This window comes from Drosophila pseudoobscura, chromosome 3 (genome assembly GCF_009870125.1).
Source record: "Drosophila pseudoobscura strain MV-25-SWS-2005 chromosome 3, UCI_Dpse_MV25, whole genome shotgun sequence".
Taxonomy (NCBI): domain Eukaryota; kingdom Metazoa; phylum Arthropoda; class Insecta; order Diptera; family Drosophilidae; genus Drosophila; species Drosophila pseudoobscura.
The window spans coordinates 9678666-9692836 of NC_046680.1; the positions used below are offsets into that span (position 1 = coordinate 9678666).

Sequence of the window (14171 nt, forward strand, 5' to 3'; positions counted from 1 at the left end):
AATTTAAAATTTATGAAATCAAATCAATAATATTCTTTTAATTATGTATCTGAGGTAGATGCTAAAATAATTTAAGATAATGTATAGTAGTTTGAATAGTAGTTTTTGGTATATTTTTAGACCCAGCCCGATGTAGAAATCATATCTAAATGCCATTAAGAGGCATGTTACAGGTCTTATCGAATAAGTATCTTATTCAAGATCAGTATCGAGCTACAGATCCTTTTGATTTAAAAAAAAAAAAAACACTTTGATAAAAAATTAACGAAGTACTTTCTGAGAACTTTTCTGGCCGGTTTCGTCAGTAGGTGGCTCTGTTAATAATGACATAGCTGTGTAGTACGTCATGTAGCAAACTAGTTTCATTTTGTGGAAACTCGGACAAACAAATTTGCTTGTCTTGATGTTAAATATTGAAAATATTAAAGTTTAAGTGCATTTTAAGAACAAATTTCAGTGAAAAGGCCACCATCAAACTTCTGGCTGCCTAAAGCAATAGTCAGGAGATTGTGGAATACGGCCATTGGCCTGGAAAAGCGACGAAAAAAAAGACGCATGTGAATTTTTACCATGTATTGTGAGCGATAAAACCAGATGATAGTCTGTGTGCAAGCGAGATAGCAAGTGTCGACGGACTGCCAGAGTAGACACAAAACTTAGTGCTGGGCCCGAGCCCATTTCCGAACAAAATTATTAACTGGTGCGAGCTCTCACCTTCCGCCCTTCATCCGGAACGAGTCAGCAGCTCAAAAGATAACAATTTTGATTGAACGCGCAATATGGCGGAGGTGGTAGAGGAGCTGCCCGCAGCAGCCGCCGCCTCATATGCGGACGATGTCGGTGCTTCTGTTATTGTTGAGCCTGTAACAGGATTGCCCCTCACTGTCAATGGCACGGGCAGAACCCTTCCACCGGCAGCTATGAAATTCGCCGATCTCACAGAGAGTGGCAGCGAAAGTGGCGACGGCGACGGTGAAGGCGAAGGCGATGGCAGTGCCAACGCCAACAGCAACGGCAACGGGGAGCCGGGCACCAGTGCATCGGGCAGTGGCCGGACCTCGCCACCGCCCAACTGTGCCATCTGCCTGTCGCGCTGCAAGCGAAAATGCTTCACCGACTCGTGCATGCATCAGTTTTGCTTCAAGTGCCTCTGCGAATGGAGCAAGGTGAGTTGTGCCGGTAATGGTAGGAGAGGCGAGCGGACGAAATTTGATAAACATTTGATAACAGGTGAAAGCCGAGTGTCCGCTGTGCAAGCAGCCCTTCAAGACGATCATCCACAACGTCCGTACACTGGATGACTTCGACAGCTATCCGGTTCAGAACTCATCACCGCCCATACCAGATCACCATCCAGCGCTGCGCTTTCAAATTGTACGACGTCCCAGGTTCATGCCGCTGGTGCAGAACCAGTCGTCGATGACGAACGACCTGGACGGCGCGGCGGCTGGTGATGGTTCACAGGATGGCCTGCCCACTGCTGAATCGTCGGGTGGCCGCCACTCGTACAATCGCTTCGAACCGTACCGCATGGAGTTGATGAATTTCTATCGTCACGACCAGGATCCCGCCATCTCGGGCAGTTCCCTGAGCCAGCTCTGGCGGCGCTACGTCTATGATCGCAAGCTATATGCTCTGCCAGTCAGTGATAGCCTCACCGGCCACTTCCGCGAGTGGAGTCCTCGTTTCTACAGGTGAGAACCACTGTCTGTTCAGCCTCGAGACAGTGCGGCTAAACTTAGTTTATCCTTGTAGAAACAATCCTGCCCAGATGCATCGCCTGATGCCGTGGATACACCGCGACATTGTGTGCCTGCTGAGAAATGCCGCGCACAGTGTCAGCACCGTGATGCAGTTGATGCACGACATTCTGCCCTTGACGAACATACTGGGACCCACATTCCGGCGCCGATTGTCACCGTTCTTGGGCGAGCGGACCAGTCACTTCATCCACGAGCTGTTCAACTTCGCTCGCTCCCCATTCGACATGATTGGGTACGATCATGTGGTCCAGTACTCGGCCCGTGTTGCGGAGGAGGTGGAAGTGGATCTGCTAGACATGGTCGAAACGCAGTCGTCCAACGAGAGTGACTTACATTTGGAGGTTGGCGATGGGGAGACTGCGAACGCCGAGTCCTCCAACGACTGGAACGCACCCAACGATCGTCCGTCCACCAGTGTGATAGTGACCAATCCCGGTGCCACACATTCCTTCAGCGTGACAATGGACAGCGATGGCAGCGAGCTACCAGGGATCTCAGTACGGCGTGCCACCACCTCAAACGTCGGCTCCCAGACGGTGGCCATCAACTTGAGCATGCGGCGTCCGGCCAGCGAGTCGGAAGTGATCGAGATCGATGACGGCGATGCCGCTGCCAATGCCGAGGTGGCCGCGATCAACGATGGCAGCAACACAAACAGGCGCCAAGCCGGCGCCAGCATCCCGATTAGTGCCCACATTGAGCTGGAAAGCAGCAGCAACTCCAGCGAGGATGATGAGTGTGTCTTTGTGCTGGAACTGAAGCCGCCGCATTTGCGGACCCCCGAGCAGGTGACCCTCGACTCGAACAGCGACTCGGACGTTGTATTTGTGAATGAAGAGAATGAGAGTGCGTCGGCCACCCAGCGTCCGTCAGCCACAGCAGCAGCCGTAAATGATGCGGAAGAGAACGAGGCTCAAACGGCCAATCATGGCCTATACATGGGTCCCAGTACAAGCGCTGCCGCCAGCAGAGGCAAAAACTGGAAGCAGTGCTACGACTACGCACGTCGTCAGGATCTTTTACGCATCGCTGGCTCCACACGACCCAAACGCACCAGCAATCCTCCTCGTCTCATTCCCCCAGTTAGCCAAAGCAGCAGTTCGAGCAGCAGCAGCAGCAGTTTCTGCAGTAGCACTGCCACACCAATGGGTGCCCACCAGTGGAGCACGAGCAGCGACGACAGCAGTGAAAGCAGTGGCAACAGCGAAATCGTTTTGGCGGAGGCCAAAAGAAGACTCCGCAAAGCCTTTACACGCAAGCGTCCGGCTCCACAGAAGCTCAAGAGAACAACGCGAAAGCGCAGCAGGCGACAGGTGGAGCAGGCGCCGGAACAAAGTCCCCCAAAGGAGGAGGATGAGGAGGACGAGGAGGAAGAGAAGAAGCAGCCGGTGGCTGAGCCCGAGGCTGAGGCTGAAAGCAGTTCCGATGATAGTTCAAGCGATGATGAGTCGGGAGGCGACAGTAGCCAAGCGAGTGGTATGTTGACCAAATAGTAACATTCTTTAGCTCTCATATATATTTATACTGTTAAATCTTTTGCAGAACCCAAAAAAAAGAGTAGCAGTGACGACTCGGACGATGGCAGCCCGGAATTAAATCTTCAGCTAAGCGCCTTGCGGGCCGCTTTGCGTTCGGAGGCAGTGTTGGAGGATCGAAAGCCGCTCAAGCTGGAGCTGCATATGGCGCATGAGGAGGAGCGAGAGCAGGAACAGCACCCACAGGCGCCACAGGTGCCACAGGGGATTATGGATCAGCAGTCGGAGGAAACGCAGCCAGAGTGCAGTGCGCCGAAGCGTCGTCGCAGCTGTAGCAACAGTAATCTGTCCAGCCACAGTGCCAGCGTAGCGAGCAGCACCACAGCCAGCTCCAGCTCGGCTCTGAGCTCCTTCAACTGGCAGGCAACGAGCTATGCGAGTGACCCTCTGGTGCGGGGCAGTGGCACTACCGACGTGCACGACATAGCCCACTCACTGATTGAACTGTCCACGCTGACGCATGAAGGAAACGCCGGGGACGGGGCAGACGTGGACGTGGACGTGGACGGAGGCGTCAGTGGAGGCTTGTTCAATGATCAGTCGAGTGGAGTCGAGGAGGCGATTAGCTTTATACGCCATGCTCTGCCTAACACTGCCAATAGCCTAGAGGACAATGTGCATCTGGGACTGTACTCGGACGTGGACGCAGAAGTCAGCAACGAACAGAGTCAATATCGGATGGAGTCGGCCATCGATGTGGTTGGGGCGGAACCTTTGGTGGAAGCAGATGCGGATACTGCCACAGCCACCGAAGACCAGGAGGAAGATGAAGACGATGATGATGATGAAAATGAAAATGAAGATGAGGATGAAGACGACGATGATGACGATGATGATACCAACCTACCTATCTATAAGCTAAATTTATTAAAATGTTATGAGAACGACGATGATGATCATGAGGGTAATGACAATGATAACGACAATGAGGAGGACGACGACGATGACGACGACGACGATGATGATGATGATGATGATGATGATTAGCAAGATTAGAGAGAGGAGCAGAGCAACGATACAATGTTCGATGCTGCCTTGACGTTGGCGTCTCTAGCATAAGCTTCAACAGTTTATTACTCTAAAAACTGTTCGAAAAGTGTATTTAAAGATTATGGTCTTCTCCTATTCTGAATCCTTAAATATGTTGACCTTGTCCCCTATATATTATAATATAATATTTAATTTGTAATGTAAGCAAATAGTTTTATCCTAGGCCTAAGGTTGCCATGTTAAGTTGTAAATATTTAAACCCCCCCTATACCCCTATTTTACATATATGTTTGTATACCTACCTACCTACCTATGCATAAGCAACATTTGTATAATGTTATCCCACGCCACTAATGTATCCAGTCCCCAATGGGATCCTCCATCCGATATGTGATCCCTGATCCCGAAGATTGTCCCCTACCCAACACAAGCCTTCCCCGCACATGTTGTACATTTTGTTTTTTAAGAGGATCTAAAAATATCTATATACATACAATAACTAAAGTTCAAAGTTTGAACCGTAGAACTAACGCCGCTCTGGCACACAGGCATCTGGCATCATATGGAGACAGTGTTAAATTGTTTTTGGATACAAGCCCCGCCCCTAATGGCGTGGCCGGATATGAAATTTAGTACTCAAAACAAAAGAACAAACATTAATTATAATACAAAATCAAATAATAAATGTAAAGATTTATTGTAAAACGATACTTGGTCAGTATGGCTCTCCACCGGCAAACGCCGCTAATATTAAGCGACGCGACAAAGAGTGCGTGCGAGAGAGACAGAAAATCAGTCTGAGCGTGTCGTCGGGCGCTGCGTAGTCACTGCAAATTTGATCCAGATCAATCTGGATTCAGCAATCTGATAGATATGGTCATTATCTATGATTCTGCGGTTGTAGTTTTCTTGTGGATGCAACATATTTTCGTCCTTTATTTTTTATAGTGAGATCTAACAGCAGTGCGGATACCAAATTTAGTTACTCTAGCGTTAATAGTCTCCGAGATTTGTGGATACCCCCAGATTTTCGTCCTTTGCGGTGGCGGAAGGGGGTGTGGCGAAATTTATAAACAAACTCGTCAAGTTCCGATATATCAGGAGTGTGAATACCAAATTTGGTTGCTCTAGCTTTTATAGCCTCTGAGATCTAATGTTTTACGCTAAGCAAAGCCGGCTGTGCTACGTGTGTGTTAGAGAGAGACAAGGCGAGAAAAAATCAAATTGTTTTGTGGATGCTGGCTATAATAATGATACGATCCAATTCAGATTCTGCAGTCTAAAAGAGATGGCCATTCTCTACGGTTTTCTCGTATCTTTAAAACTGTGGATGCCACAGATTTTCGCCCTTTGTGGGGGCGGAAGTGTGCGGAGCGAAGTTTTGAAATATTCTTGTACCAGTGATATATCACAGAAGTCTGAATCCAAAACATCGTCGCTCTAGCTCTTATAGTCTTTGAGCACTAGGCGCTAGTAGGGACGGACAGACGGACGGACGGATGAATTTATTTTCCATTTATTCCCATTTTGACGGGTGTCGTTTCGAATTAAGAGTCGTTATAAAGGGTCAAATTACTCACATTTCTTGAGCAATGGGTTGTTTGTCCAAGGGCCTATAGTTTCTCCAGATGTTTGTAAATATTTTCTTAATAATCGGTGGCATCTGTCTACCTGCATTAATGTAAACTAGTCTCCAGCCAGTCAGCGATTTTCCACAGTTTATTTCTGTCCGTATCGGATTAATAAATAATCAATGAATAATCAATGAATAATCAAATCAATTTTTTCGAGGCTGTAGTGTTAAGTGATTTTTTTCGGCAGTACAGTAAAACCGGAACGTGGTATTTTGTGTGCACTGTGTACAGGATTCACTGTTCCTGCTGTATACTTGAAACCGCTAAGATCAGATCTACTATCAGATCAGGTACTACATATTCAAAAACAAAAAAACTCACTTGAAAGGAGACATTTACATTTTATTTGACAACACTGCACCATATCTGGTATTTTCAGTGTGTACACATCTAATTAATTACTAAAGAACAAGCCGTCACCATTTTCTTGTCAAAAAAAGAAATCAAGTACTTGCAAAATTGTTTCTGGGCGAAGACTGAAGTAAACTGGCTGTGTGTTGTTTTCGCTGGATAAATAAATAAATCCTACCCTTCTGTGATTCAGAGGCTTGTGGAACTTAAGCCGAGAAGCGCATTGGAAGCGCAGCTGCAGCTGGCATTATCAGCAGAAAATAGTAGACTTTTTTCACTTTGGATCGAGAATCGACTCAGCAAAGTTCGGTTTAGCAAATAGCAGAATTTTGCCAGGAATATGTCTACGCGTCAAGTGATCTCGTGGCGCATCTACGTGTATGCCAATTCTTTGTACTCGCTGCCACCACGGCAGACGCGCAGCTTCCGCGAGTGGAGCCCTCAGGCGCTCAGGTAAGTGTCCGCCATGGCGACCAATGACACCCTTCTTGATCAACTTTTGCCAACAGAAACGATCCGTGTGCGATTCATCGCATCATGGACTGGGCGAACCGCGATACATCTGTGGTCGTACGCAGCAGCGAGGCGGAGATGGTGAAAGCTTACGAGGCGGTGCACGGCATGCTGTCGCATGTCAGCATGCAGAGCCCCGAGTTCCAGAACACTTTGCTTACCTTCTTTGGGCCCAAGACAAATCAGTTTATCCACGAGCTGATCAACTTTGCCCGCTCGCCGTACGACGATCCCATCGCCTACGAGTTGAACGTAAAGTATCGCGCTGTGCACGATGTGCCGGATGATGGAAATGATGTGGAAATGCCGTGCACCTCGGCGGAGGCTCTTAAAAAGGAACAGGCGAGGGCAGTGCGGCATAGCTTTGTGGAGTTCGCCACTCGCATGAATAACGATGACTGTCTTAGCTTCGACGCGGACTTGAAGCTCGAGGAAGAAGATTGCTACGCCATAGACGAGTTGGTCGTCAGCAGGGCTCAGAGAAGCAGTCCCGCGCTAATAGGCCTTTCGGAAGCGGTGGCTGCTGGATATGCTCAGATGCCCGAACCGCAACAGCTGTCGCCAATACAAGAGCAGCCACAGCAGCAGCAGCAGCAGCAGCAGCATTCGGACCCTGCTTTGCAGGAGGCCCTAGCAAGGAGCGTGTTGGATGTGGGTGGCAATCGTCAGCGGATGCGGTTGCAGCGCTGGCTTCCGGCATCGCAGCCCTCGGGAACGCTCCCGAACTGGATGGCAGTTCGGGCTGAGCTGGAAGCTCGAAGGACTTTGGCTAATTCTGCTTCTTCTACGGGTTCTATTAGACGCACGCGCAGAGGCGCCCTTGACCACGAGGCAGCTTGGGCCAATATTGCAGTTCCTAGGTTCAGTCGGGACTAGCCCGATCTTTGGTTATAATTACATTTCATTATCTCGTTTGCTTCGCAATAGCCCATATACTATAACACACAACGAACACTACGAATTCCAAATTATTAATACGCACAAAGGGCTCTAGGACCCTTCATCAAAAATTGATAACGCCCATCCGAATGGCAACTGTAACCATGACGGTATTGGATAACTGAAAACGGATTGGCCATCAATAAAAGGGCGAACCATAGAAAACGGTGTACCAAATATGCCTCCAACGCATATTTTGTGCTTCGCAACACGGCACGGTCCTTTGTCTTAATTTTTCGAGAATAAAAAGGTAGCTCCTGCCACACTACGCCCCCGCTCCACCTCTATCCCATGTCACACGGCGTCGAGTCCGGGCCCCGGCTGGTTGGCAGCGCATGAAAAATTGAATTACACGCACTTTTGCGCATAAACGAGAGAAGAAATAAAAAAAAAATTTGAACAAAACAAAAAAAAAATTAAGAACCGATTACCATCGATGTACAAATACCCTTTCAGTTTCGGCGAACACTTCGCTTAATTCAATCTCAATGAAATCTGCAGGTAATCCCCTGCAGGACATTTTGTACAAAATTAGAATCAGAAATAATTGTAGTTAGTCAAACGATTATCTAGAACAAGTAGAAATATGATGGGATTACCTACAGAACTTACATTTGAAATTTTAAAAATTAAAAGCAGACATGGTAAACGAAGACTGATGCTTGAAAAACAAGTAGAAATTATTGTAATTTGACAAACTATTGTAAAGAAGTATGAAAATTAAAGCCAAACCAACAACAAACCAAAGAACTACATTTGTTTGGATTATAATAATCTGCAATCATCAGAATCCTTGTTGAAAAGTATGATTTCTGATCACATTAATCAAATTTGTAGATTCCAGCAAAGAACAGATTGAGCTCTGAAGATCATGCTAGATACTGTTCCAGTCATACGATACGTACCTTTGAGGATTAGCACTGCTGCCTCCTGTGCGGGACAAGCTGCTGGGAGAACTTACCATACCCTCTGTGTGGAGTGTTAACTGATGGCAGCAAAATGTTGAGTGAAAAATGCGGCCGATTTAGGGTTTGGTGAGGTCGGACCGTGCAGCAGGGAGGGGCAGGTGGCACAGCTGCTTGTGGTACCAAATTTACGGCCAGCAAATTGAGTTAAATATTCCTTTTTTTCATTTTTTCTCTTTGGTTTCTGCTCCTTTTGGCAGAAGGTATAATATAATTGTCCTGCCGTACACGGTAATTCAATGCATATTTGATTTTATGATTTCGACGGTACAAAGGAGCATTAATGCATATCGAATGAAGCTAAGAACGTTGAGCGTTCGACATTTCGTGGCTCTGGAAATCAGGATTAGAATTCAGGAGCTGGAGCACGGCCGAAGGAAACTTCAGACATTAATGGAGATCCCGCACTGCAAAAGGACGATACATAGATGAGAGAGAGACTTCATCATCGCTCACTCTATAAGCTGTGGGGAGTTTCCGGCCTTGGCTTTCGACTTATCCCTTCTCTGAAAAGTTATCCTTTAGTCTAAATGTCATTAGGGTTTCGTCGGCTGCATTTCCTTTGCTCGGCTGACAAACTAATTTGCGTAATGTTGACGAAAAACTTTTTATTTAACTTGCTGACTTGACTCGGTTTGCCTTATCCAATCCCAATCCCAATGCCAGTCCCCTTTCTGATACCAAGCGCAGTTCTACATCTCCATTGCTCCTCCATTTTCTGAGCCACTTGACTGACACCCGGCTAACGGATTCGTAAGTTGCAGCCCAAGAAATATAAGCGAAACGTTTCAAAACTTTTTCCTTCCGTTTGCATTGCATTTTAAGATGTTGCGTCAGAAGGAGGTGTGGCCAAGGGGCGTGCGAGGCAATTGCCAAGTTGTGGCAAGATGGTCAGAGGATGGAGAGGAGGAGAAAGGGATCCCACCAAAAAGTAGTTTCCTTGCCACAATTTAAGTTTGAGTTGAAAATTACGCCGCGCCGCTGACTTGAATTAAACGTTTCAGATATCAAGTATACGCCCCGTTACCTTCGCCGGCGCCATCATCTTTGGCCTTTATGCGATTTTCATGAAAATGATTCGCGGTCCGCCTAAAATATTCATATATTGGCATGGCGCCTAGCGCCATCCCCCCCTCCACACGGGCCGTCGAATTATCCCGTGTAAATGTTGAGAGTTCCAGCTTGGATTCGTTTCGGGCTTATCTCAAATTATGCGCAAGGCGATGGAAAATTAAAATAATTTCCACATTCGCCGCAGTGAGCAATTAATCAAGGGACGCATCCCCTTTGGATACCGCTGAATGATATGCGGTGCTGGGAGTTATGAGAACGCATTTAACCGAAATGGTTTTTGGCCTGGTCCTGGCCCTGATTTATGTGGGTGACCAGGCGCCATTCCGTGTGCTCCTGGCCACCTGCCGCCCCCGAGACCCATCATCAGGTCCACTGCCATCTGCCCAGAAAGCCCGGACAATCCCTTCATCCTCCACTGAGCGTCGTATACCTTATCCTTATCCCTTTCGATATCCAGCTGCACAATGTGTCACTTTCGTTTTTATTCCTGCCTTAGATTTCCGCACCCGACACTTTGTCAGTTTCCAGCTCCTTTGGATTCTATCCGCCTTCCGCTTTTAGGTTCCGGCTCTGTTTCACTGTTTCTGCTGCTGGTTCTGGTGCTTTCGGCATTTGCCAACTTTAATATGTTGGCACAGCATGGCGGCACGGCACTCGCCTTGAGTTTCCATTACACTGCAACGGAAGCCGGATGTTGAAATTGTTGAGGTTGCTCCACCATCACGGCAGGGCGTAAGCAGCTTAGCAGCACAGTCCTTCAGCCTGCTGTCGCTGTGGGGGAAATTGCTAGCACAAATGCCATCGCAGTGCGAGACGAGAACGAAGCCTGACGCTAACCCGATACCCAACCGATACGCGCGGTCTCTGTAAATGTTCAATCAAAACTTTGCTCTGCCCCAGGGCAATGGATCAACTTACGCACAGCACAATTGTCGCGTCTTAAATTTTGTGGGCAACTTTTCGAAACATTCACACATACACACATACCAGATAGATACTAAAGGTACATTTGCTAGTAGATATCTAGAGAGTTCTTTGGTGACTGGTCTGAATTGATAAAAGGCCATAAAATGGTCATGGCATCTAGGAGTACAAATATATTCACTGACTGCATCTCTGGCATCAAATGGCTTAAATAAATTTGGCAATAAAACGGGCCAGAGGAAGATGACTAATCAAATGTATAACTAGTGGAAACTAAAATAGAAAATCCTGCATTGCATCCTCAATGAAAAATTTAACTGCCATTTAAAGTGAACTTATTTATTGCATTTAAAAACTATAATGAAAGATAGCAGGTAGCAGTTTCATATGCATATGAAATGCGCAACTCGAATGAACATTAAACATTATTTATTTAATTGTTGGTTTTATGTTTCATTTAAACAAAAATAATGAGAAACATAGGAGCTTTTCACAAAATTCAGATATAAAATACTGATTAAGAATGGAAAGAAATATAAATTTAATTTTAAATGCAAGTAAACTGTGTGATGTGGCATAAATCGAATATTATTTGATATCATACTTTTCCTTTCCGCCTGTTGCATGATATTCGATCTTCGTGTTTTCTTTACCCGACACAGAGCTGACTTTTCACTTTCATTGGGAGGGATGCTGGATGGAGAGTCCCGGAAAATGCGTGTGTCATAAATCTACTCCCGCGCCTTTCGCTTAAAATCAAGCTATTTATCACAAGGCGTCGGCGACGACGACAAGGACAACGACGTCATGCTGCGGTGCTGCCAGGATGCCACGGTGCCAGAATGCCAGGCTGCCACACTCTTATCACCTCAGAAGTGGAGCGTTTCGAACGCCTCCGGGAAGGCGCATATGTTTCGCAGCCGTTGATGCCTCTCCACAGGATTTTTTATGGGTACGCCTGCCAGCCAACCCTGCCAGTCCGACGACTGCCTGCTGAGGTAGAAAGTTGTGGAAAACAAACTTTTCTTACTTTTCCCCTTCCCTTCCCTGTGTTCTGTTCTGTTCTGTTTTGTGCGTGTGGAGGTGACAAGAATCCGGTAATTTGTGCTTCAAGGTTAAATGTTAATGTCCGCCATTACAGAAACATTTGACGTTTTGTTTCATAAGCGACAACGGGTTATGAGCACGTGCGTCGGCTCCGTTCCAAAAGGCCGGGCGGCGTATACGTAATTTTGTATGCTCGTGCTAATTTGACTGGCGCCAGGTAATAAAAGTGACTGCTAGTGGTCCGTCCCAAAGTTAAGGTTGGAGTTAGTTTGCTTAGGTCTGTCCTTGGCTCTACCCGGCCATCAGTTAAAGGAGGGACCAGGGCATTGTTTGGTCCTGGCGCCTGGTCATTGAACGTAGTTCGCAGTGAGCCCAAAGGGGATTCTGGCCTTGGCAGCCAGGCAACCGACCCTCTTAATGGCAGCTCCAAATGTTGCTAATGTTAATTTAAGAAAATGTTCTACTGTGTGTGTGTGTGTTGCTGGGAAACACTTGCGGTGTGGCAGCATTTGTGCATTATTATTTGCGGTCAAGTCTTTTGTGGCCGGGCCTTTTAGAAGTTCGGCAGGCAAGATCCGTTTTGAGCCGCAGAAGCAGCAGCAACGGAGAACTAATTAAAGATATATTCATTTAAAAATACTTGTAGCTCTGAAGGATATATCCCACACACACACACATACAGCCACACATTGCTTTGGCTTTGGCTTTGGCTGTGACGTGCATGAGGAGGCAATCAATTATGGCGGAACGTTTTGGCCAAAAAAGCGTATTGCCTACTTTGAGGCGGCCGCGTGTTTGCCAGCGCAGCAGCACAATTAATTATGTACATTGGGGGGAGGCCCTGCCCGTCCCTGCCCGTCCCTTCTGCCCTGTGCCCGTTGCCTGGATCCCTTTCGTTCTTTCACCAGTGTTTGCCCCCGTCTGTGTTTGTATTGCAAAAGAGAGGAGGTAGACGCAGAGTCATCCTTGAGCTTAGACGACAGCATATGCTCATGCATGCCTAATTACGATAAATCCTTGCCCCAGACCCAGACAGCGCTCTCGCTTTTACTTTAACGCTCTAGCTTTCCGCTTTCCCCTTTCCCCTTCCCCCTCTTTCGTCCTTTCCTCTCTCATTCTTGCTACCACTCCTTCTCTGAAGGCCGACTTAGTTCGCGAGAACAAACGCGCCCAAATGAAGTAGCCAACAACAAGAAAAACACTTACGAGTGCCTATCCTTGGTTGTGAGTGTGTGTGCTGGGACGAGAGTGTGTCTTGTGTGTGTGTGTAGGCGTTCATAATTATGGCCGTATTTAGAGAAATTGGTTATTATGTGCTTAACGCCATTTGTCAGACGGGCAATAGTTTGTCCTGCCCCCCAATGGTAGTCCTGCCTTTAGAGAGATGTTCCAAAGGAGTTCCCAGTACCAGGAAATACCCGAGGGAACATAGATAAGGCTCATGATGTGATTACCATTAAGCTGCACAACGAAAACTCGTAATATCAGTTGAGTATGTTACATATTCATTGGATCTAATGAATATGCATTCAAAATCATTTACCAAGGCACTCCAGGGTAAGTTCAACAGAATACCTTATACAAATATAATTGTGTTCTTGAAAATTTAAAATACATAGTAACAATGGAACCCTCCTTAAAGCTTAAAGCAGTTTCCATCTTTGACCAACTCTTGTGGCCACCCTCTTAGTTAGTTGTGGCTGTCTAATACTTGAAATTGTTTGCTAATTCGTTATTATTGGCACTTTACCACGTTGCCGAAACTTGTATTCACCATCTGCCCGTATTAGCCTCCGCCTCCGCCTCTCCGCGTGTCCTGGCTCTCCTTTAAGCTGCCTTCGGCAATTAGCCCAGGCGTGGCTGGCAATGCCGAGTGTCTCCTTCTGGAGTGCCTCTCAGGCTTGGTCCGACTCTGGGCTCTGCCCCTATCTCCATGCATGTCCATCAATAAGAGGTCCTTGAGGCTGTTCGCTCGTTATGCCATCTGTCAATTGGCCCTCCATGAATTGTCATTAATCATGCTTCGGGCTAATGATTCCCTCTCAAATTTGCAATCCAACCACTCTCCTAACGGTGCTGGTCTCGTTGGATATGAGACAATTGTCGCATGTGGCAGGCGGTTTCAGGAGTTCTTTGTGGCATCCACTCGATGCATTCCATCGAAAACGCAATTTCATTTCCAATTAGACCTTCGAGCTTTGCCCAAAGAGACCACTGAATGCCGTGAATTTTGGCTATGATGGAAATGGAAAAGTGGGAAATGGAAATACGAAATAGGAACGCTGTGCAGGCTGAGGCTGATGCTGTTGATATTGGATGACCTAGAGTCCATCAGCAGCTTCAGTTGTTGACATCTTTCGCCTGGTCCACTCATAAATTGCAATTATTTGACTTTTTGAATTGCGCTTCTCTGTTATTCGTGGCTGTTGGCGGAAA

General features: G+C 46.9%; 2 protein-coding genes across 2 annotated transcripts; both read left to right on the forward strand.

The window, feature by feature from the left end:
• The first annotated feature begins 316 nt into the window (after positions 1-316).
• Positions 317-4933, forward strand: Topors (Topoisomerase I-interacting protein). Its single transcript, XM_033377515.1, has 4 exons — positions 317-1166; positions 1231-1694; positions 1756-3239; positions 3306-4933. The coding sequence occupies exons 1-4, from the start codon at positions 780-782 to the stop codon at positions 4283-4285; spliced, it is 3315 nt and encodes a 1104-aa protein (XP_033233406.1). The 5' UTR covers positions 317-779; the 3' UTR covers positions 4286-4933.
• A 1311-nt stretch (positions 4934-6244) lies between these two features.
• On the forward strand, positions 6245-8389 carry LOC4804066 (uncharacterized). The gene is made up of 3 exons (XM_015184091.2): positions 6245-6403; positions 6467-6726; positions 6783-8389. Exons 2-3 carry the CDS (start codon positions 6614-6616, stop codon positions 7660-7662), a joined length of 993 nt encoding a protein of 330 aa, XP_015039577.2. The 5' UTR covers positions 6245-6403; positions 6467-6613; the 3' UTR covers positions 7663-8389.
• Positions 8390-14171: the final 5782 nt, after the last annotated feature.